This window comes from Sphaeramia orbicularis, chromosome 10, assembly GCF_902148855.1.
Source record: "Sphaeramia orbicularis chromosome 10, fSphaOr1.1, whole genome shotgun sequence".
NCBI lineage: Eukaryota > Metazoa > Chordata > Actinopteri > Kurtiformes > Apogonidae > Sphaeramia > Sphaeramia orbicularis.
The window spans coordinates 27,156,082-27,179,915 of NC_043966.1; the positions used below are offsets into that span (position 1 = coordinate 27,156,082).

A 23,834-nucleotide genomic window follows, 5' to 3' on the forward strand; every position below is an offset into this window, starting at 1 on the left:
TTGATCAAAAATATTGTCAGACATTTATTTTTGTGGGTTTTTATGTGCATTGCAATCGAAACGCAAACTACCTCCACTTATGTCTGTTGCCACTTTTCCCTGTTACAAGCAGTAGTCAGCTGTAAGTGGATTCTGTCTGTAGATGTGTAGGCTGTGTATGCAGTTATAAATAAATATGGATTTGTACTTCAGCAGCTGGTGTCTGACATGTGGCTCTTTCATTTTGGACCTCTAGAGTGCAGCATTGTTTTTTTGTTTTTAGTTAGAATAGTGACTCAGGTTTAGGCCTATTCACATCACAGTGGGGGGACTCTTAAAAAAAAACTTGGGTAAATTCCTTGCGTTGTTCCTCTTTCCACTCTGCCCACACTGCATGTATCTAGTTTCACAGTGATTTGCTCATGTTTTTTCCACCCAGATGCCTATCAAATCATAGATATAATAATCACCAATGGGCAATAATGTTATCTGCAAATGCTGTGGACAGGAAATAATGAATTAGGATTTATTTACAGTCATGAACCACAAACAGTTCATATGATCCAGACACATCAAGTGATTACAGAAGAGGATTACAAGCATATGGTGATGTAGGATGTTGTGCGTAAGTGGTTTTGGTTTTATGTGCCAATAGTTTTGTCGCGCTGGTGTGGAATGTGTTTTTGTACTTCCCCAAGAAATGCTGCTTCCTCTCAGGCTATTGTTCTTGGGCAATCAATGAAATGACATCAGTGTGAGTATGAGGGATAGGGAGTCGGGAATAAATGGGAGGAGAAAAAAGGCGGAGGGAGGCATATTTATTCTACTACTGCACCACTACTTTAATCTCCTAATGCGAAGAAGCACGCGCATATCACCAAATGCATGTTGTAGCCTAGCAGCATATCCGGTCTAGACTGAAAGGGGTTTATTTGCAATTGTGTTGTTGGTTTTCGGCGACTGAAACATCCTGAAACTTGTGACAAACACCTGTGTGAGAAGAGGAATTGTGTGTGCGCCGTCTTTACGGTAAAGCAGCTTGTTGATCCCGCCCTCTCTTTGATAGAAAACTCGGTGATGTCGCTTCGTCTTTAACGAGCTTGACCCAGAACCCAGGGAAGGAGGGGAAAAGAGGGCAGAAAACACGCATTAATAAACGGAATAGCCTGGAACGGCTCGGGGTACGCTTTGCAGGAGCAGGTGAGTGAATTTAGAAATCGCAGAAGATGGAATAATAGAGCTTGGTTACGTTTTTTTTTTACTGGTAGTGGGTGCACTGCAGCGTTGGCAAGGAGTGGTCACATCATCGACAGATCAGCAACACGACTCTGCGAGGCTAACGTTAGCTAACATGCTAACTTAAAGTTCATACCTTCCGTCGTGTTCATGTTGTCTACCGTGCACATCCTGGTATCTGACTCACAGGAGACATTTACACAGCGCATTGAGTGAGACAGAACCAAGCAACGTGATTAAAAATCGGCTTTAAACGCTGAGTTGACCAGACGCTCACACGCTAACTTCAGCCGTTGTGGCTAATCTGTGTTTGCTATGCTAACGCTAGCCTGGCTCCTGGCACCGCTCTCAGTCGGCTATGTGGGTTATTGTGATGCTAACGGAGGAAGACAGCCAAACCAGGTCATACGGGTGCTGAGCGAGCATTCAAACCAAATAGGATGATTTGATGTCCAACGTTGTCATTTATCTGCGCTGTAGCGTTAGCATCGCCACTGAAAACATAACATTCACATGCGCAAGTCTTTGTTCTTGACAGTCATTTTATACCGACGTGTGATTGTTAGTTTGGTTCTTTAATGTAGTCAACTTTCTGCGTTGCCGCTGCCCTACATTGCCATTCTTTAGATGGCGAATCAATTCACAACAGTTTATGGCACGTTGCAAATATTAGATCCATGAAAGTTGCCCCAGATGGGTCACGGTGAGGTCTGGTGCTAACGTTAGAGGTTTCGGTTCGGTTCATAAACTAACTTGACAGCGTGACGATCAGGCGGGTTTACAACACTGAGGTGGACTTTGTTTGATTTCCTAAACATATATTTATTCACTGATTGTTGACCTAGTTATTGGTACAGTCTATGGTGTCTGGTTTTAGGCGTCCTTTAGCCGGTGTTGTGACAAAAGGCAATCAGCTGCCAACAACTGTCTGGAAAGGAGAAATCGCCATTTAACCAGTTTAATTATCCACGTGGATCTACCGAAACTGGTAAAAAGATACCCCATTGTTTGTTGTTTCAGTAGTTTTACAATCCAATAAATACAACAAATATTATACTAGCCTAGAAAATGAGACAAGGACACTGTAAATTAATGAACTGCCTCAACCCATTGAAACAAATCACCATTTCTGAAAAATACAGCTTTTCTGATTTAAACAACCCATATATGACTGAACACCACAGTAGATACTGTGACAAAGTCTTTTCAATGTTGGTCATTTTCCCTGAAATAACACTGGTAACAAATTACTTAAGATGTCATCATTTTAATATGCAACACAGATAAAAGCAACCAATGACAAGATGTTGTTGTCATTTAAGGTAATTGGAAACCAGTCTAAGGCATTCAGAACACTGAGCGTGTATTGGATGTAGTTAAAGGGTGGTGGTCTTTCAGTTGTAGTCTCTTTCCGGCTGGGATTGCTTAGTTTGTCAACTTACGAACCAGTTGGGTTGGTCCTGTGTGAACTTGTTTTGTTAAGAGTATAACTGGGTGGGGATAACTGTCAGCCTGAGTGTGAACACCTTAACTAGCCTTTCCCCTGTAAACAGTGTTTTAGTGCAGGCCCACAGTAGGTTAGTGTCTACTCTGTGAGCTGTGGGACTATCGTGGTATATGTTTATACAATATGCTTGTAGTTAGTAGTGGGTCAGGTCTTATGCTGACACCACTAATAACACCATATGTAACTGTTAACGCCCATTCATCAGTCTTTGCTCAGTTCTTGTGTCTGTCATTGTCTGATTGTTGATGCTTGCTTCAGACATTGACTACAGCTCAGTCTCTGGTCTTTTGAGGTGTGTAGGTTAATCCACAGCAGGTTTAATGTGTGTGAGCCTACGTATGTGTGCATGTTAACATCACGCATCTATGTGTTAGAAGGTAAGTGGATTAGTGGGCTAAAACTTCAATCCCATTACAAGCCACATTCAGTCTAAACCAGCACCAGTGGCATCACACAGACTTATCCGCAAACTGCAGTGTTAGATTCATGAACAGATGTGCACTTCAACTGTGAATATATTTCAAGGGGAGTTTTGGGTGTCAACAGCAGGTGTAGGCACATATTGTACGAAGAGGAGTTTCATAAAGGTGAATAAAGGTTGTATTGTTGTTATATGTGAGCATGATCACAGATGTCTTCTGACAGAAGAAAGTGAGTCATGCTGACTGATGGGTCTGGTATCAGATGGAACTGTGTGACTCGTGGTGTATCAAGGCTCAGTCAAATGTTTAAAAAGTTTCTGTGTTGTTGACCTTTAAGACACAGTGCTTGACCCTTTGACTGTTACTGATATTTTTGGAAGGGAGCATGCCACTGTTTGTGCTTGTTTCCTCACTGTTTAAAGAGTTTCAAATCCGTTTTGACATACAGATATTTCTACATGTGCTTCTCTGTACAGAATTGTCTGTGTAGTATATTAACTCAGCTAGTTAATTATCAATCAGTCATCAAAGTCTGGATTCAAATCAAATTTTAGGTCTTAGCTCAAACACTGTTTGTCTTTTCCAGTCTTGCCTTGTATTCCTTCATGGGGTTTTTGTTTCCTAAAAACTAGCATCGATTGCCTTTGTTTATCCTCTACTGTCATGTTAAATAGTAATTTTCCCAGAGTAAGTTAAGTTTAGAATTGAACAATCTGCACAGTAAAGGAAATTTGAAACTGGCATTTTTGTTACTTAAAAAATTACTTAAATTTTTAGCATTGACTGAGATTTAGGCTAGCAGCTTATTTTTCTGTTGATTGATTAAAATAGTATGCAGATTCTGTGGGAATGCAAGTTGTAGTTGAAATGAGAATACAGTGATTTTTTTTTTTTTTTTTTTTTTTTTTTACCTTGATCACTTCCAAAAGGTCATGAAAGCAGAACTGAGAACAGTTGATGAAAAACAGTATTAGCAAAATGGGAAATGGTTTGTGGTCGTATGATCAACATATTGACTTTGGGGATTTTTCACCACTAAACATAGGGTTAATGGAGGAGGCCAGAGAGTGGGTGCTTTATTTAAGTGTGCATCTTAAAGGCTTCCTTGGTTTATGTGTATATGCAGCTTGGTTGAAGAAAAGTGTTCCTGGCAAACCAGTGTAGCTTTTCATGTCCTTCTACTCATCTCTGATGTAGAATCCACAACATCCTGTTTCTCAGGAAGTGGGTAGAAGGGGAAAAGGAGGGGAGTGGTAAAGGGACAACACTGATTGTTTTCATTGTTCAGAGAAACTCACCGCTGACTTCCAAGGCTGAAACTAACAGCTGTGTCAGAGGGAGACTGGAGGGCAGGAGTCCTATGAATGTGTGGATACTTGGTGGATTCAGCCCCCTCCTCCTACAAAAACACACAAACTCGGATGAACTCGCTCTCCAGTGTAAAGTACATGCATTGCAACACATTTGATTGGATGCCCTTGTTGCTCTCCTGTTCTTCCCCACTTGCGCTAATGGTCTCAGTTGCACAAACTTCTCATTGTTCCATCGACCTCCTAGACTGACAGCTGCGGATGCCCTACACTGCCTGTGGTTAAACCACACACAGAAACACAGACAGAACTGCATTCCCAAGTATACTTGCCAAGAAATATCACTCACAGTTTATAATTTTTCTTGTATGAATGACACTTACACTCATTACTGAAATTAGATAGTGTGTAGCATGTCAGTGATTATTTGTTCTTTCTGAGATAAGATGAGGAATGAGACTCTGTGGATTACACTTCTGGAAAATTGGCAGTTACAGACAGATTGGAGTAAACAAATAGTTTGTGTTTGGGTCAAATATGACAGTTGAAATGCTATGACAGAGAACAGACCTTTTTTAATGATTGTTAGCATGTTTCATGTAAAGGTTGTGTCACAGTGGATGAGTGGGTGGCCTGCTGAGCTGAATTAGCAGCAGACAATGTGAGGAATTCAACATAGCTTTTATCTGTTATTCAGCACTCCTTTCCTTATCTCCTTCCCGCCTTCTTTTGCTCCCTCTCAGCCTCAATCCCTGCTATGTGTGCTGTTTGTTTGCTGCCTCTTCCGAATGCCTGTCTGTCTCTATTTTCTGTCTGTGGTGGATAATATCAGCTGTGTCCTGGTCGTGACCATATATAGGCATGTGTTTTACAGGACGGCACTTTGTGATTTGCTCAGGTGGAGGGTTACGACTCTGGGGCGCCATGGTCAGAAACCAAAGGGTAACATGTATGAGTATGTATATGTGACATCAGGCTCCCTGTTAGTCATCGTTATTCCCCATGCAAATCCTAGTTTTGGTTTTTAGAAAATCTTTTGTGTTGTGACATATACTGCTGCCACTCCTCATTTTCTCATCAGGCCTTCCCACTCTCCTCCCTTTTTTCCCACACTGGGCACACCCCAAGCTGGGAGTTAAAAAAAAAAAAAAAGGCAAATTTATGTGTGAGTCAGATGTTTGATAGAGCTACAGGAACAGACACAGCCTCTGTCGACTCCTTTTCCTTGTTAAAAGGTGTTGTAACAGTGCATCAAGAATGATATCATTGTGTGTCGGGTTTTTGTTTTTTTGTTTTTTTTCACAATCAGATGCAGGTGAAACTGTGAGTCATTCGTTGCCCCCCCCCCCTTCTCTCAAACTCATTTCACCTATGCCTTTTTTGTTGTTGGCTCTCAAATGGAGTCTGTCATTTACACCAACACATAGCTTGTGAAGTAAATTTCACTTTCAGGTTATTGTTTGTTCACCACATCACTCAGTGCACACTCCAGTGATTTTTGGGAAAGTGTCTGTGCATGTTGGCTGGACAGAGAGACATTGAGAAACTTGAAATTTGGTCACCCCTCCTCTACCCTGTCGAACCGGTCATGCAGGTGTTTGTGTGCGTGGGGCCATGCCAGGGTTTATTCACCTTTCAAGCTGGGACTGAAAGGGAGCCGGGCAGCTTTTGCAGAGGCTGTATCTACAGATAAAGGGATCTCAGTCTCCACTTGATATAACAATGTCTTTCTCTACAATACAGCCAAGATAAGAGAGGCAGAGGGGGTGGAAATAAAGGCTGTTCAGAGTAGCAGACTGGCAGATTGGAGAAGAAAAGCTGTAAGGAAAAAAAAATACAGGTAATGCTGGAGAGAGAACAGAGGAGTTAATAATTGAACATATGGTTTGTGGAAGATGTTCGCATCTACTATCCTTCTCTCTTTTGCTGACAGTAGATTTTCTCTGGCCTAGAAGTACATGCATGGTTGACTTCACACAGCCAGCTGCTGTACGCAGGCCAGATGTTGAGTAAATACAGGGTGTGTCTGAAGGCAGAGGCTACTGTATGTCTGTCTTTGTGTCTCGCTGTGTTTTTGTCTTCGCAGAGCAAACACAACCTCGTTGACACACTTGTACGGTATTCACACTATGCTGCTGTTTTTCAAACGGACGTCCCCTCACTAAAACAGTTCTCCCTCCTTTTCACCCCCCCCCCTTTCTCTGCAGTCCATTCCTCGCTGTTGATCCACCTGTTTCTGGGATTGGTGGTTCGGTAACTTTCTACCCATGAGCAACTAGAGCTCAGCAATTGGTGTGACCTCTCACCTCTTCTACTAAACCACGCCCACTGGTGAAGGTGTGTATTTCATATTGTCTCATTCTGAAATCAGTTCTTTATTTTGTCTGTGTTAATGTCTCCATTTTGTTTTGCGCTTGTACCATAAAGAAAAGTTGTAGTTCTCCATTTAGAATGCCTCTTTTAAAATGAAACAGGCCTCTTTTTTTATCTTGTTTGACAGTAACTAATTAGACAAAAACTGTAAATTAAGCTTAAATAATAATAAAATGAACCATTGCACAGATAGTTAAAGTTATATTTATTTTTAACCCTTATTTTAGAGAATTGTTGTTTAAAACCTTTTTTTTTCTTCTTTTTTTAAATCACACACAATTCTCTAAGTCTGCTGTTGCTTTAAGCGCTTTCTTGGAGATTCACAATTGAAAATCTTAATTCCCTCCTTGCATGTGTTGGTGACGGGAATGTGGTAAATGGTGACGGCGCTGATTAATGACAAACATATTAGTAAAATAAGATTATTTTCATGTGTTCCCACCCTGAAGTGATTCACGTTTATCGTTTACAGAAATTCATTTACAGTTATTGTGACATTGACTTGTTTAATGGTGACATGTCCGAGTGACAATGAAGACAGGATGATGAGCAACACAAAATTGTTTTCAAGTCATGCATTAACACATACGTTAGTACAGACATTGGGAAAACCTAAATAGATGAATCAGTTCACATTACTGGCTGTCCAAGGGGAACATGTAGACAAAAGCCCAGTATGTTAAGGTAAAGCTTTTTTTTACAGTAGTGGCTGTTATTTGGATGGATGTGGATATTTACTGTTGCAGTGCCTTAAAAAATCGACAGTTTCCAAGAAGACTTTATTCTCAAAAGCACCCCAGCCTCAGTCATTAAAGAAAAACTGTATTGCAGACTTCCTGCTTCATATCAGCCCCAGAAATCCTGTATCCGCCATATCTGCAGTGCTCTCTGTGTGGGGAAAGGTGTGTCTTTGTTTTTGTCAGGCACCCTCTCCCTGTGCTGTAGTTTATATGAGGCCGCCTGAATGTGTGTAACGCCCCCCTCTCTCCCCTTGGGGCCGTGTAGTGTGTATGGAGCAGTGTGAGAGCGCGGCGGCTCTGCTGGAGTCGGTCAGGGAGCAGGAGGTGCAGTTTGAACAGCTGACACGGGCGCTGGAGGAGGAGAGGAGGAGAGTGGGCCTCCCCGCCACCAGCCCCTCGGCCCTGGGTCACCCCCTCCCCCACAAGCAGGTAACACAACCGAATAGACCGCAGCATCCCCCGTCCAGAGCCTCCAGAAATACCTGGGCCATCATTCCCGTCCAATGCTCCTATCAAGTTCATCCCTCTGACATCCATACATCCATCCATTGTTCAACCCGTCGCTGCCTCTGTCCCGCCTCCTCTCCACCAGCGCTTGGCGAGTTGGTGTGTGTGTGTGTGTGTGTGTGTGTGTGTGCATTATTGTTAAAAATTTGTTTGTATTTGCACCGTATCTCTTATTTCCATCAGTGTGAACCGCCTCCAACTTAAAACACATCAGCTCATGCCTACATAGTTCTGCTGCTGTTAACATGCCTGAGATGGTCATCATATACTCTTGCAGCATGCCTTTCCTGTCACACACACCGGATGCACTTTGACACACACACCTTTCTTCAACCCCTGTTATGGAATTTCAGTTATTTTCCTCTGTTTCAGCATGTCATGATTCATGTTATGCGGTCATTTGTCGTGCATGTGTTGTATAAATTTGCTTCCAACATATAGCTTTTTTCGCTTTGTTTTATTTTTTAAGAAGTCACCTTAAATTTGTGTTCCTGTTATATTCAATGTACCGTTTTGCATGGAAGTCTATTAGGCTTCTCCTCCACTATGAGTTTTGGTATTTATGGTTACGCATACCAACCAACACTTTATATGCATTTTAAAACAACTGCAAATCCACTTTTTTAGAGCTGATATTTTAGTGTTCTTTCTGCAGGGAGCATGCCCCCAGACCTCCCTAGTGGGTTTAGGATGAGTTTGCATCCCTACATTTTTGTCTGTAGGAAAATTTCCACCACAGCAGAGCAAGTCTGTCAAATTCAGACAGACACTGAGGACAAGTTTTGAAAATGGAGTACCCCTCTGGGTTTCCCTTAGGTTTGTGAAGGTGCTGGGGTGGATTCTTCCTATTGTTTGACTAAATGGTTGCTATTTCATTGACATCTTTGTTCATGTGCTTAGAGGCTGAATGGTCAAAGAAAGGATGTTGTGTCTATATTGGCAGTTACTATGTGTTTGGCTTGTTGCACAGTTGGTTCTAACTTAATCTGAATCTTTTATGTTTTTATTAATTTAGTCTGAAAAACAGTTCTGCCACCAGTTAACTAGAACATGCTAGAAACGACCTCTAAATATTATGCTTCTTTTAAGGGCTTGGTGACATTGATTAGATGTTGTTTTGTCTTTTTAAAGAGGCTTGTTTGATTACAACATAGCAGCTAAGGAAAGGTTTATCAGCGTTTTTGACCTTGTGCTATCTCCCCCTTTTCATTTTTATAAAAAAATAAGTGAATGTGTTCTCTTCTCTGTTTTTAGTTGGCCACCCTTATATGGAGACTGTTCCTCTAACCGTAAGAATGGTGTGTAACGGACTCTGTTATAGGAAGGATTAGTCTATAGAGGAAGGCTGCCTTAATGTGGAACTACACTCCACACTTCCTGATACTTCTTAACACCGGCCCTGCCTCCCAGTGGACATAAAATAAAGTGCAGTGGGGATAGGGGTTACATTTTTTACTTGTTACACAGCACCCCCACAGAAATACTGAACATGATATTCATTGATTTGGCTGCATAGTTGCTGGAAGAGCTCTTCAAAGTAACCCAGTCATTTTGTGTTCATGTGTGATTTATGCTAATGTCAAAGGCAGTTGCATTTCATTAAGTGTTAACTGCTAGGTGTGAAATTTCCAACTAACACAGTGTGACAGTCATTGATGCTGTAACGGTTAAGATTAAGAAGAAGTCGGGTGTAAGGATGAATGGCTGCATTCCACAGTGTCCTCCCTCATGTCTGGCGGTGATTCACTGACCATAAATATCCAGAGAAGGTTTTGTCAGCATTGGATGTGCTTCAGCTGCACTTATCTTGTCTGGGCGAGTGTAGAAAGTAGACACTAGTGCCGGGAACTAAAAATCACATGCTTAGTCTTGTACTCTTGTGTATGTATCTAAAACTGCTGAAACAAAAACCTCCATAATGTTTGAAGTTTTGTCTTTTTTTTTTTTTGTTTTAAATTTGTCTTTCTGTCCCATCCCAGAACGGGCGCTTAGGTGATGCAGACATAGAACGACTGAAACTGACTGACTCATATATAAACGGCACACAGGTATGTTTGGTGGCAGTAAGTTTATCATGTAAACCTGACAGTATTTCCTCTTTCTGCTTCTGCTCTGAATATCTGTGATTTATTTTCTACATATGGCCTATGTGTTACAGTACAGGATGGTGGACCCTGCACACGGCGTTCTTGATGACAGCTACACACCAGAGGATGACTCCCATGAAGCACACTCGGTATTTTCTGATGAGGGAACCACACGACGGCAAGATAATGGGGTACGATCACTTAGCGCGCATGTCAAATACAGTTGTCCTTAAAAGTCTAATGTAAATAATTTAAGAATGCTTACATTGTGTGGACTGCTTTAATGCATCATGTCCATTTTGCTCTTTCAGATGAAGAAACCAATGTCACGCACAGTCATGCCATCTGACTCACTGTCCATTGATGGGGGCTTGTCTGTGCCCGGTATGGGCGGCTACAGCGCTACACTGGATCGTCCTTACAGGCAGACTGGAGTACCAGACTACCCCACTGCCACAGTGCCCAGAAACTACCACTATGGTCCTGTAGGTGGTTATGATGACTACCGGGGAGGCCCACCATCAGAGGCTTACACAAGTCTGAGCAGGGGCTCTCACATGGACGATCGCTACAGGTACTGGACTCATGCACAGAGTAGATGCCAGAGAGTCTTCTGCAGTCACTTTTTCTCTTTATCATTGTTTATGTATGTATGTGGGAATTCGTCATTTGAAGTTCTTTTGTTACCAAAGTTTATATTAAACCAAAGCTTAAAACAGTAAATTTCCTACACAGAACTGTTGAACTGTTTTTCTGTTCTCCTCTGTTTGAGAATTGGGCTTTGATGGAATCATTTTTAAATGGGAATTACTAAGGACAGATTCCTCTCTAATACCTTTCATCACTTCATATTTCTAGACCAGTTGATGGCTACAGAACCCTAGATTCTGGGTACCGGGCCCCAAGCCGTCAGCAGCTTGACCCCTATGCAGCGCAGCCCCAGGTGGGCCGGGGTATGAGGGCCATGGGCTCAGCAATGGAGATGCGTTATGGTCACGGACACTACGGCCTGGAAGATGACCAGCGTAGTGTGGGATATGATGACTATGGGATGGGGCCTCCACCAATGCACCCTGGTGGATATGGTACCATGCCACGCCTGGGGCCTGGCCCCGGAGGCATGGACAGACGGAGACTCAGGTAAGTTACAGACTGATTGTGATACTTTGACATTGTAAACTTTTTTTGTGTCTGTACCAGAGTCTAAGTGTGATTGTAGTATGTTTACAAAAGTTTTTTTTTCTGTTGCAACACACAGGAGTTGTGAGGACACTTTGGACGGAGATGTCGGCGTTGAACCATACGCATGGGGCGTTCCCATGACAATGGATAGAGGGAGCATGGCTTCACTGGACAGCACACTTAGAAAGGCTCCTCCCACTTCATGGAGACAGCCAGAGCTGCCAGAGGTGATCGCTATGTTGAGCTACCGTTTGGACCCTGTCAAAACCAACGCTGCCGCCTTCTTGCAGCATCTCACATTCAAAAATGACAAGGTGAAGCAGCACTCGGTTATGGATCTTTTTCTGTGTAACTCATGAATTAGAAAAGTGCAATCAGGTCATATTGTTAATTTTTGGGTGTCTAGGTCAAGTCAGATGTGCGTCGTCTGAAGGGCATCCCAGCTCTGGTGTCACTGCTAGATCATCCCAACAAAGAGGTTCACCACTCGGCCTGTGGAGCACTGAAGAACATTTCCTTTGGCCGAGACCAAGACAACAAGATTGCTATCAAAAACTGCGATGGGGTGCCAGCTTTAGTCAGGTTACTAAGGAAAACACATGACCAAGACCTTACTGACACCATTACAGGTATCACTGCATTTTTTCTTTTTTTTTTTTTTTTTTTTTTTTTTAATTTGTTTGGATTTTCATAATATATTAATATCCTTAGGTCTGAAAATGCACCTACTTCATATTTGTTGTTCAAACATGAATTAAAGGTCAAAATAAAATGTTTATTTATTTATCCAGTGAAATTGTTGAGTTTAACTCTATTGTTGCAGGCACTTTGTGGAACCTCTCATCACATGACTCTGTAAAGATGGAAATTGTGGACCACGCTCTGCACGCATTAGCAGATGAGGTAATAGTGCCACACTCAGGGTGGGAGCGAGGTAGTAATGGTGGAGAAGAGAGCTGCAAACCACGCCATTTGGAATGGGAGACTGCCTTGACCAACACAGCAGGCTGCCTTAGGTATGTCAGTTATCACTGGATGAAACCAGTCAGACTTTTTGAGAACAGTTTGTGTGATATGTTCTTCACTTCATCCTGTTTTCAATAGGAATGTGAGTTCAGAACGCAGTGAGGCCAGGCGAAAGCTGAGAGAGTGTACTGGATTGGTGGATTCACTCATGTACATTGTCCAATCACAGATCAACCGCAAAGATGTGGATAATAAGGCAAGTATTCAATTGACTTTGTCAGAAAATGTCTTTGTTAATCAGGGGCCTACCTTTGTCTGAGTCTTTGATGAGCTTACTGTTGTTTTTGTGCAGTTGGTGGAGAACTGTGTCTGCCTCTTGAGGAATCTGTCCTATCAGGTTCACCGTGAGATCCCTGGCTGTGAACGCTACGCAGACACCACACCCCTCAACCACGGACCTGCCACTGCTAACAAAGGTGGCTGTTTTGGCTCTCGAAAGGGCAAAGGTTAGTGTCAGACAATTATTCCATTTACATGTTGGAGTTACACTCTTAAGTTTTGATTTGCTGTTGAAAGACAGTCACATGCTGAGGGGTTTCAGCTTGTTGGTGGCGGAAGCTCCTGTTGCTGTTTTTCACACTATACCACCATTTCCCTTTTCCTCCTTTCCTACTTTCCCTTCTTCTCTTCCCTTCATCCTGTCTTTCTTCCCGCCCTGCTGCTTATCCCCCTTCTCTCTGTTTAGATGAATGGTTTTCCAAAGGTAAGGAGTCTCATCTTGATGAACTTTATTTTTTTAAACTACTGACCACTCTGTTATCACCCATTGTACTAACATAGAATAACACTTGCCTACTGAAATACAAGTTTCTAATAATGCTGAATGCACAGTCAGCCTATGAGAACATTCACCTGATATTACACATGGCATTGCATGCTTGCACTGGTTGCATGTTTGCAGTATACTGTACATATCATGCAAAGTACTAAAATAGAGGATGGAGCATATTTAAATGCTAATCCAATGCCACTTGTGTTGTTTCTTTAGCTTAATCTGTCCTCTACTCCCTCTATTTTCTTCAGGAAAGAAGGATGGAGATGATGGGAGTGCAGATAAAGTTGATATTCCAAAGAGGACAACACCTGCCAAAGGTCTGTGTGCTACTGTGTTCTATTAATCTATTAATAGACTTTACTGATGAGGGGGAAAGGTAGCTATTATTCATCTGTAATTTTTAGTTGTTAAAAAAAAAGTTAATGTTTAGTGACATTAAATCCGGTTTGAAATTTGATTCCTTCACTGTGTCACCCATGATAGATCTTTATATTCTCATCTGGCCTTCTGGAAAATTTCACATTCTAGTTAAAGTCGCCACATTTCACCGTTATAGTGATAGGCTTTGTGTCATGCACTGTTATGTTTTGTCAAATTTGTAAACTCTGTGTACTTCAGGTTATGAGCTACTGTTCCAACCAGAGGTGGTGCGTGTCTACACATCGCTGCTCAGAGAGAGCAAGAACCCGTCTGTACTGGAGGCCGCTGCTGGTGCCATCCAGAACCTGTGTGCAGGCCGGTGGATGGTTAGTGGTATTTTGTAAAACGACACCCAAATAATGCTGCTGTTCTTTTCTGTAGTAGATGAGATGAAAATGCTGAAATGTGTAGATATTCACAACCCTGTCTCTGTAAATTTTCTAGTACGGTCGGTATATTCGGGCCACTGTGCGTCTAGAGAAGGGACTCCCAATGATGGCTGAGTTACTGGCCCACGGCAATGACCGAGTGGTTCGGGCAATGTCCGGAGCTTTGAGGAACCTCGCCATTGACAACCGCAACTGTGAACTGCTTGGTAACTTTGACCCTCGTTGACTAGTGTATTATCTAAGAATGCATTTTCCCTACACTGCTCCTTTTCAAGAGTAAGTTTGATTATTTTGTTGTGGATTTTTTTAAAAAATGTAATATAATAAATATTTTTTCTTGTAGGTTTGCATGCAGTGCCTCACCTTGTGGCCAACCTACCTGGAGGTCAGAGTCAATCTGGGCGCACTCTGTCAGAGGAGACAGTGGTGTCTGTACTGAGCACACTTGCAGAAGTACTTGGCAACAGTCTGGAGGCAGCAAAAACCCTCCGAGCCTCACAGGGTATTGAGAGGCTAGTGCTCATCAACAAGGACGGGTAAGTATTTTCAGTAGAGCAAGCAGAGTTCAGGTCTCATGTGTGTGCAAACAACTGTTTTCATCAAACGGCTTGTCACAGCATTTAAAGCCCTGCATCTGCTCACACACTAAAGATGAAAACCAAGGCCTTTTTTTAACACTTCCTTGTATTTTGCAGTAAACGTTCAGACCGTGAGGTGCGGGGGGCAGGACAGGTGCTGCAGCTCGTCTGGGCCCATAAGGAGCTGCGTCGGCCTCTGGAGAAAGACGGTTGGAAGAAGACGGACTTCATGGTCAACCTCAATCCCGCCATTGGCACCACCAACGGGCCCAGCACCCAGTCCAATGGCACCTATGAGGACAGCACCACACCGCTGCTGGACAGAGGTCAGAGGGCAAGCAATTATATAGGTTTAAACATGTTGTGAGGAATGCTGAGGTCCTGCATTTAATAATATTGAGCTTTGTATATATTTATTCTGTTGTCTATAAAATACTGGAGATTGTGGTTTGTGGAAAAAACATCAACTTGTGGTTCATTACAATTATTTTGAAGGCAGTTCAAATATAATGCAGACAAGACTAATTTCCCTACATACGAAGCTTGAATTTGGCTTTTTGAGTGATTCTGGTGTTTTTTTCTTCATTGCAGGAGAGAAAAGAGACATGATTCCTTTAAATGACCTTGGCCCTGGTTAGTACATTTACTATCATAACTTAAATCCTTGATAATTTTATGGTAGCATCCTTTTCCAGGTGACATTTGGTGTAATTTCTTTCCCACTGTTGATGCTTTTTCAGAAGCCTATTCTACACTGGACCAGAGGGGGGAGAGGAGACACACTCTGGAAGAGACCACAGACACTTTACCGGTACCTGATGCCAAACTCACAAACCTCTACTCACTGGTTTGCTGACTAAACTACACTAACCCCTAATCTCTGCACAATTCCTTTTCACAGTTCTTTTCCTTTTAAACACAGTTACTGACAGTTGTCTCTTCTCACACTCACGGCCTCTTCCTCTTCTCTCTTTTCTCTGGTTGTCTCTCAGCGAGGGGTATATGGGGGCAGAAAGGGCTCCCTGCCCCTGTTGGACTCCTACGATGGTTAGCCCTCCCCCTCCCCTCTACCCCCCTCTGCATGTAACAGCATGGTATGTCCAACTGACCTCACGTCCTGCATGGACTCTTACGGCTCTTTTCCTTTGTCTTCGATAACTAAACCCTCAGTGAATCCTCTTGATGTCTCTGGTGGTGTACTTAAAACACTGGTTCAGGTCTACTGGGCCGATCTTTAAGTAAAAGATGCCCTGATGTGATGTGTACGTGCTGGTATAGTATGCTGCGAGGTGCTCCTTGTGCGTCAGTATAAAGATGAAGATCAAACTGAGACTAAAGATTTTAGAATAATAATTGTTTATGCCGCAGTGTTGTCACAACACCAACCCTGATGCAGATGTAAAAACTTGCAGTCTGGATTTGTAAGGGTACTCTCTTGTGGTCAAGTAGGGCATTACATCAACATAAGTCACAATGTAAGCTATCTGAATTTGTTTTTGTGGTTAGATCCTTTTTTAGACTTTTTTCTCTTTTTTGTAATGTTAGTGTCATTGATGAACTGGTTTATCTGTTTTCTGACGGAAACTTAACTTCAGATGTGGTCGGCTTTTAGGGGTTAAGTCAGCTAAATAATCGGATATTTTCTTTTACTTAATCCAGACTTTTATATCAGCCTTTGATAACCCACTATCTGTTGACATCTATTCATACTTCAGGGATTATTAACTCCTTATATTGTATTCAGTAATTATAATCGGTTTCAGTTAATAAAATTATATGAATTACAGTTATGGATGTTGGCGATTACAAAGTGGTTGAATCCATTTACATTCTTTTGGCTAAACCGATTAGTCATAACATGCAATGGTTTCACAGAAAACAATGGCTCAAAAAATGAAAAGAAACCCCACAGATTATTTTGTTATAAAAGCATTACTTGGAAAATGAATCAAACATGATGTTGCTTTATGTTACAGTAATTAAAATAGTTATATTGCTAATTAGTAATGTAGTATAATATTTCATGAGAAACCTACCTTACACTGTTTTCACTGTACAATGAGAATTGGGGTTAAACCATGAAAAGGATCATGTTTTTTTTCTATTTCCAGTTTCACTTAAATATTTACTGTAATTTGAACACTGGTGATACCCTGATGAAGAGCAACACATAATATTTAACAGGAAAACAGAAGGTTCCTGCTCAACTGTAGCATCATCGTATTACTGACTGGAACAAAAAATGAGTCATTTGTAAGTTCAGTCATTTGTAAATTCAGTGTGGTTCAGCAGTGGATTGGGTGAATCGGGGGGGGGGGGGGGGGGGGGGGGGGGGGGGGGGGGGCAAGGTTCTGGTGAAAATGGTCAGTCAGCGAATATGTATTTGGCAAGTTGATGAAAATATCTGCGTTGAAACTGGGTACTGAATCAGGTTTGAGCTAGGGATGCATCGATACCACTTTTTTCTAGACCGAGTACAAGTACTTACATTTGAGTTCTTGCCGATGCTGAGTACCGATACGAGGACTTAATAATCCCATTCCAGTTCTTAGTTCCTTTCGTAAATGTGCTTTATTGCCGTTGTCATTAGTCTGACTGGAACAAGGTGCTGCTACTGACATTTAATGTGTTGGAATGAGCGTTTCTCAATTAATCCACCAGGGGGCGCTGCTCTTAATTAACCATACTGGACAAATACCACGAAGAAGAGTAAAGTTTTTTGAGAAGAAGAAAGTCAGTAATAACAAACATGGAGACGACAGAGGCAACACTAATGTGGTACTAATATTGCAGCGTTTTCACTAGTAAGGTTTGAAAGCTTAACTTCAGCAGGTAGAGAAAAGAGAAATGAGCGATAAGTTTCGTTTTCACTTCTGCTGGTGGCATGGTCCGCACTGCTTCTTATTACCCCCCTAGTATTATAAGTAGGATGGAAACCGGCCCAGCACTGGGTAGCTGTCATAAATCTGTCAGTAGTTTTTCTCTAACTCGCACAGTCGCTCTTTGAACAGATCCTCTACCTCCACGGTTCCCGCTGGTATTCTCCATCTGGGTACGCATCCACAAGCACCTGGAAAACGGATGAAATGTATGCAGAGGACGGACAGAACGCTCTGTCCGTACCTGTCTGGGTCTTTAACGTTACTTGCAGTCAGCATTACTTTTATCACTGTCATTTATTTTGAAAAATCTCCACACTCTTCACACTCCCCACACATTATTCCACTGCCGCGTACCTGCTGCACTGAACTGTGAATGTCACACGGCCGTAAGTGGTATCTGTGCATTTGTTTTGGATATCTTTTACAAGTACGAATACAAGTACACAAACTGAGTATCGGAGCTGATGCCCGGTATCGGATTGGTGCATCCCTAGTTTGAGCTGATTAGTAAGACGGAGGTTCAGGTTGTCTGGTCTTTTATATGTCTGATAATCGGTGTCTGTTGCCCTTCATCGGGAAATGAGAAACACTGTGATAAAGCAACATATTTAAGAGAAACTGGAAACGGTGGCCATGCACAGGGTCACATTTTGATGCTCCTTTCCAGAAGTGGCGTGTCCTGTTTATGCCCTGTAATATTTAACGTGTAGTTCTAGTGGCTTTTTCTCCAGCACTGAGGCTTTTTGTTGAAAAGGTTCTTTATGCTCAAGTTCCACATACTTTGACATTCAGTAGCTGTATAACAGTAAGCATTGATTTTAATCATGTATGTCTAATTGAATCTATAAGAAGTGTGATTGAAGGGATGGTTGTGACAGCACTAGTGTGCAGTTTGCCATACTTATACCACATAATGAGTCTTTGTGTTGCCTTTGTGTAACTGACCCACTTTACTGTTTTGTACATGTGTTCTCCATGCTTGATTTGACACACTGTTCTTTATTCCTGCAGAAAAACTGATCGTGTGCATCACCCAGACCGGGCCGTCCCTGCCCTACCACTGCTACTGAGGAGAGAACATCCAGATGCACGGATTCTCTCGGCCCCACCCCCCTCCCCCCGTCTCCCCCTCCCCTCTTACTCTCTCCATCACCACACAGATGGGATTAGAAGACGAGGGTGGACATCCAAAGAAAATGGTTGTGTTTGCAGGCGAAATGCAGCACGCGTACAGATACATAACACACCGACTTTTTGCAAATTAATTGTAGCAACAGAAATATATTCCGTTTTTAAATTATAGTTCTTCTGTAAAGGCAATCACCTTTGTTGACAATCATTTAATTATGGTGTTGTCATCTTGTTATATTTTTTTTCTTGTTATTGTCAACTTTTTGGTAAATTTTGTCATGGTAAACTTGTTGCCGCCAACACCCGCATCCTAATGATGACTTTGTATGTAGACTTACTTCTATGTAGGGTATATACTGTATATAAAAAGAAAATGGGATGACTGCATTAGGTTTGACTCATTAATTTAAATCGTCCCTCTTCGGGGAGCGTTGAGAGTTTTGGACTGGCCGACGTTTCAGCAGGACATGGCTGGCCTGTAGATCAAGAATGTTGTTTATATAGGAGTTATTTTCCTGTCTAGAGTTATTTTCTCTCGTTGGGATGGGCACAGGTGTAGACAAGAAATGGCAGGTGTGTATATTTGACATACAGTAAACCTGTGGCAGTGCTTGTACGTGTGTTTGTGTGGAAAATGAATATGGACCTTTCAGAGTGAGTGGTTTTATGCGTGTGCACAGAGCAGACCCATAAGACCATAAATTGATTATTTTATTTGTTCATACTGTTTTTATCGTGTGCTCCTACTCCTGTAACAGTTAGTTTTGTCAGTTTTTATGAACAGACTGCCTCTTTTTGTGTTCAGTACCTTAATTTTCACCTTTTTTTTTCACTGGGTGGGTGAAAAAAAAAATACGATTTGACCTGCTGTGTTTTTAATTTTCCTGTCTAATTTTCACTAGAGCAGCAAAACATGAAGCCGAACACTAAACAAACACTACCAAACCACTTACACTATCTTGATATCCAGCTTTACTAACCATTCCTGCTACTTCACACTATAGACGACTTGACAGAGTTTTCTTTTCATTCAAAACACTTCGAGAGACTGGAATAAGTATAAAATTATCTGTTCTTGCTGCTGTTTGGCAACGTGGCCGTTGATGTGCACAACAGGATTTTTACAACACTTCAGTTTGGGAGGCGTCTTTCCTCAGAGGAGACTCGAGTAATGAAACATACTGACACTGAATTTGGGAGGCTAATGAAAAGCACATCTTGGACATCTGTTTTTGTCGTACTTTTTCCACTGGTTGTTTTTGTATTTTATTTTGGGGGGGGTGGGGGGGGGCGGTTGGGATGGTTGAGTGCATTATGCAAATTGTTCTACTTTTTAGCCCCAGTTTTACAGCTGAGTTTGTTTTAAAGGCAAAAGAGACCAATCATCTTTTTTTTTTTCTTAACTTTCCACACACATAGTGTATTTGTAATGTTGCCTATCCATGTAAAATTATGATGTACCATTCATACCTGCCTTGGCTCTGAGAAGTTGCTTTTTTCAGTAAAATATGTAACTGGTTATACTGTTTTTATAAATAAAGATCTTTTCTTAGACAAGAACGGGCCTGTGTGATTGATGTGGCTGTGTGGTGAATGAGGAAGGACTGCTGGGTCATGTAGATAAACACGGCTAATTAAAGAGAGTCATTCTGACCATCCAGGAAATTTCATCCTCTTGCTCTTGTTAAGGCAAATATCAAGCGCACAAACTATTCACCATGACAGGTATTCACTCCCTAACATAAGTGCATGAGGACTGTTTTGTGGATGAATTTATTACTCTGATGGTGAAAGTTGCACCTTAAATAATGTTGATTTCTATAAAACTTGCCACATATGTTGACAAAGTGAATATCTACATGTCATTAGATTAACTTTCAAACAACATGCATCGTCTTGGAGTTGATGGGTGTTAGGTGGCGACATGCTTGTCTCTGCTTTCGTTTCCAGTTGCACACTGAGCCAACCTACTGACAGGGACTAGTTATGCATATGTGTGGTACACCATGTTTGTCAGGTTTCAGCCTTGTCATAGGGTTGGACAGGGTCGTGAAAGAGTTGCGGCGTTTCGAGTATGTTATGCATCTGAAATGAACCCCACAGCGAATGTAAAGCAGCTGTTGGATCACGAGGGTTTTATGTGTGTAAAAGTTTAACTTTACAGCCATGGTAATGTGATTGTGTGTGTGTGTGTGTGTCAGCTGGTGACTAGGAAGAAGTCACACAGCATTTAAATGTTTCTAAATGTGACTGTGGATGGTTTGGGACTGAACACCACTGGTACTATTGAGGAAATTCAGAGCCAGGGCTACTTTATATGAAATATAGTATTAAACACAGATTGCGGAATAAGTATTCAGATCCTAAAGTATTAATAAATGAAAATACTATAGTATAAGTAAGTATTCTGCATACCTGACCTTCGTATGCAAGTACAGTCAGCAAATAGTGCAGTAAAACGATCCCTGCCAGCGTTTTACTAGTATATATATGATAATTTTGGATTCATTTTACTGCTGTAGATGCTTAAGGTTGAGCTCAGTGAACTACTTATGTACTGTTGGTAGCTGAATGTACATCATTGCATAAAATTCTACAGAATCACCATATGATTATAGTAGGGAGGGGCATGTTAATTACTTTTTGAAGTACGTAATTATAGTATAGAATAATCAAGCCATTTTAAGGCAAGCCAAGTTTATTTGTATAGCAGAATTCATATGCAGGGTAATTCAACATGCTTCATAAATACATAGACAAGAATAACAGTAACATATAGAATTTCAAATAGAATATTTAAAATAAACCATGCAGATAAAACATTGCAGTTGGAATAAACAGCTAAAAATAAATGTGTTCAGCTTGGGCTTAACCCATAAAGACCCAGTGCTCCTATTCTGGCAGTTCCCAAATGAATTTTTTTCTCTACTTAACCTTTCTTAAGTGATTTATTGCCATTTATTTTAATATTGTCCTCTGTGTTTTGCATTTTTCACTGTAAATCATGTATTTTCCTATATTTAATTTAGATGTTCATGAAAACTCACTGTCCATTCAAAGGTTATTATATCAAAACAGACGAAAACTGAAGAAAAAGTGACTCTTTCAGCCAATATATCATTAACTGAACACAAATCAATTGTCTCCATTCACTGTCATTGATCCAGCTCCATGGGTTTTACTGGCGAATCAATGTTGTAGAAGATGACAGTGTTTCCATGGTAACTACAGAGCCTCTGAACATCCAAATGGGTCATATCTGATGACCATGAAAAGATGAAAATCTGTATTTTACACTAATTATTTACACGGATTGATAGTATTAGTGGATCAACAGGTATTAAAGATTATAGATCAGTGGATAATTTTAGTTGCCAGTGAATGTTTGGGTCTTTATGGGTTAAACATCAGATTTGGGGCTCGTCTAATATCACAGAATATTCCCTTTCCTGGAATTGTCAGAGTCCATTTTAAGTTGATTATTTGTGATGTCATTGTTATCATGCACTCTACACAAACCAAAAAATGATATTAATAGAAATAATTGTAAAAACTTATCGTTCAAGAAGTGAGTGAACCTGAAGTAGTGTTCACTTCATAGAACATTTTTAACACCTCATATATGCACTTGGGCAGAAACAGCTATTAACATTACAAATTAATCGACTTAATGAGTATTCATGCACATCTGTCTTGTTAAAAAACATATCTCTAAAAGACAAGAGTTCAGAAAGACAGAGCTATTGATGTACATTTTCCAGCTAAACGTAGACACTTTTTAAGCAGTTTATTTACAGTATTGTGCAAAAGTCTTTTTATATTAATGGAATATTTATATTTTTTACTGAAATGCATGACCACATACATGCCTTTCTCAGTCTTTGTAGTAATATATGTACATCTGGAAAATATAGTAAATATGTAAATAGTATCTTCAGAAAAAAATATGACTATTGTAGAAGCTTTATGTGATCATCTGGACAGAGAAAAGTAGAAATGAAAGTGAAAGTCTCTGAGACATTCTGAAGGTGTGTAATACAAGACAAGATTATTTAAGAAAACATCCAAACAGTCAGTCCAAAAGAGCTGAAGGTTTTCTGACGTCACACTGAATACTGACAGGAGTTGTTTAGTTCTTTTAGTTTAGTAGGTTTTGTGTGTTTCAATACTGACCACATATTTCCTGTATATTTCTTGTTAGAAATGAAGACACTCCATTTACAATTTGTTGCAAAAACAACAAAGCTGAAGGCTGACTGAGACTTTTTCACAGTACTGTAACTCCATACACTTTATCCTTCACCTTTAAATTCAATACATTTAGACATATGTAGTTTTAGCTGGAGAGGAAGGGGATGAATTGCTGTAACCTGAAAACACTTCCAGACAAATGTAGTAAAGTAAAATGTACAATATCTGCCTTTGAGATGTAGTGAAGTACAAGTAGTAGAAGTAAAGTATTTAAAATTTCCACTTATTTATGTTACTTGGGTAAAACTACTTAACTGAATATGAATAAAGTCTGAAATACTCACAATACAGATGAGTGTATTTCAGTCTCAGTACCAGGTAAAGATCGTGTATGTTTATTATAATCATAGAGCGACAGATGCACCAGAGTCTCCAGAGGTCTTTGCTCGTTGCTTAAACCCCATGATATACGAGTGAGAAGTGTGTATGTGTGTGTGCGTGTGTGTGTGTGTGTGTGTCATTGAGCATGTGTAATGTTTGTAACCTGTACAGCTGGCACTCTCACACCCTTCACTAAACTTGAAACCATCAAACGCAGCAGATTCTCCCTCCCTCCTCCCCATGTCCTATCGTTCGGTGTCATATCTATTTAGGGCTCCCCCGCTGTTCATTTCCTCTATATCTCTCTTTAGCTCAAATAGAAGCAACGACATTCAACTCCAGCTCACAAGACCCGAGATCTGTGAGGTCAAGACCAAAGGAATATATTTGAGTGTGTCTGTCCAGAGGAAAATATATGATGTGAGGAGCATGTATATTAAAGATACCACCAGGTCTGTTGCAATGCTCTGTAAGGTAGGGAATCAACAGACCACGAAGCCTGTGACTTGCTTTCCTTCCTTCTGATCTTTGTGAAGCAGAGCTGAACAAAAGCGAAGGAACTGCTCCGTCTCACACTGCATCCCATGGATTCATCAGAACCCAGTCCGTCCTCCTCACACTCCGATGAGGAATCCTGTGATCGTACTCCAGCTCCGGACTCGTCCCGCCGCACCACTCACACGGGGAAGTCGAGTGGGCTCAGTGGCCTGGGCTATGG

At 41.2% G+C, this 23,834-nt stretch overlaps 1 protein-coding gene across 6 annotated transcripts; it reads left to right on the plus strand.

Annotated features, from left to right (window-relative positions):
* The first annotated feature begins 866 nt into the window (after window positions 1–866).
* On the plus strand, window positions 867–20,104 carry LOC115426961 (catenin delta-1). Of its 6 annotated transcripts, none has more exons than XM_030145259.1 (22): window positions 867–1,179; window positions 6,662–6,791; window positions 7,833–7,996; window positions 10,054–10,122; window positions 10,233–10,352; window positions 10,473–10,735; window positions 11,020–11,301; window positions 11,420–11,657; window positions 11,750–11,972; window positions 12,167–12,359; window positions 12,448–12,565; window positions 12,662–12,815; window positions 13,055–13,072; window positions 13,393–13,461; window positions 13,763–13,890; window positions 14,009–14,159; window positions 14,297–14,489; window positions 14,649–14,857; window positions 15,123–15,164; window positions 15,272–15,342; window positions 15,524–15,578; window positions 18,425–18,483. In XM_030145259.1, exons 3-22 carry the CDS (start codon window positions 7,838–7,840, stop codon window positions 18,481–18,483), a joined length of 2,814 nt encoding a protein of 937 aa, XP_030001119.1. In that variant the 5' UTR covers window positions 867–1,179; window positions 6,662–6,791; window positions 7,833–7,837. The 6 variants fall into 6 exon arrangements, with proteins under 6 accessions (XP_030001119.1, XP_030001122.1, XP_030001121.1 ...); XM_030145262.1 differs by having other exon boundaries at window positions 868–1,179; window positions 15,524–15,625; window positions 18,425–20,101; XM_030145261.1 differs by lacking the exon at window positions 13,055–13,072 and having other exon boundaries at window positions 868–1,179; window positions 18,425–20,104.
* The last annotated feature ends 3,730 nt before the right edge of the window (window positions 20,105–23,834 follow it).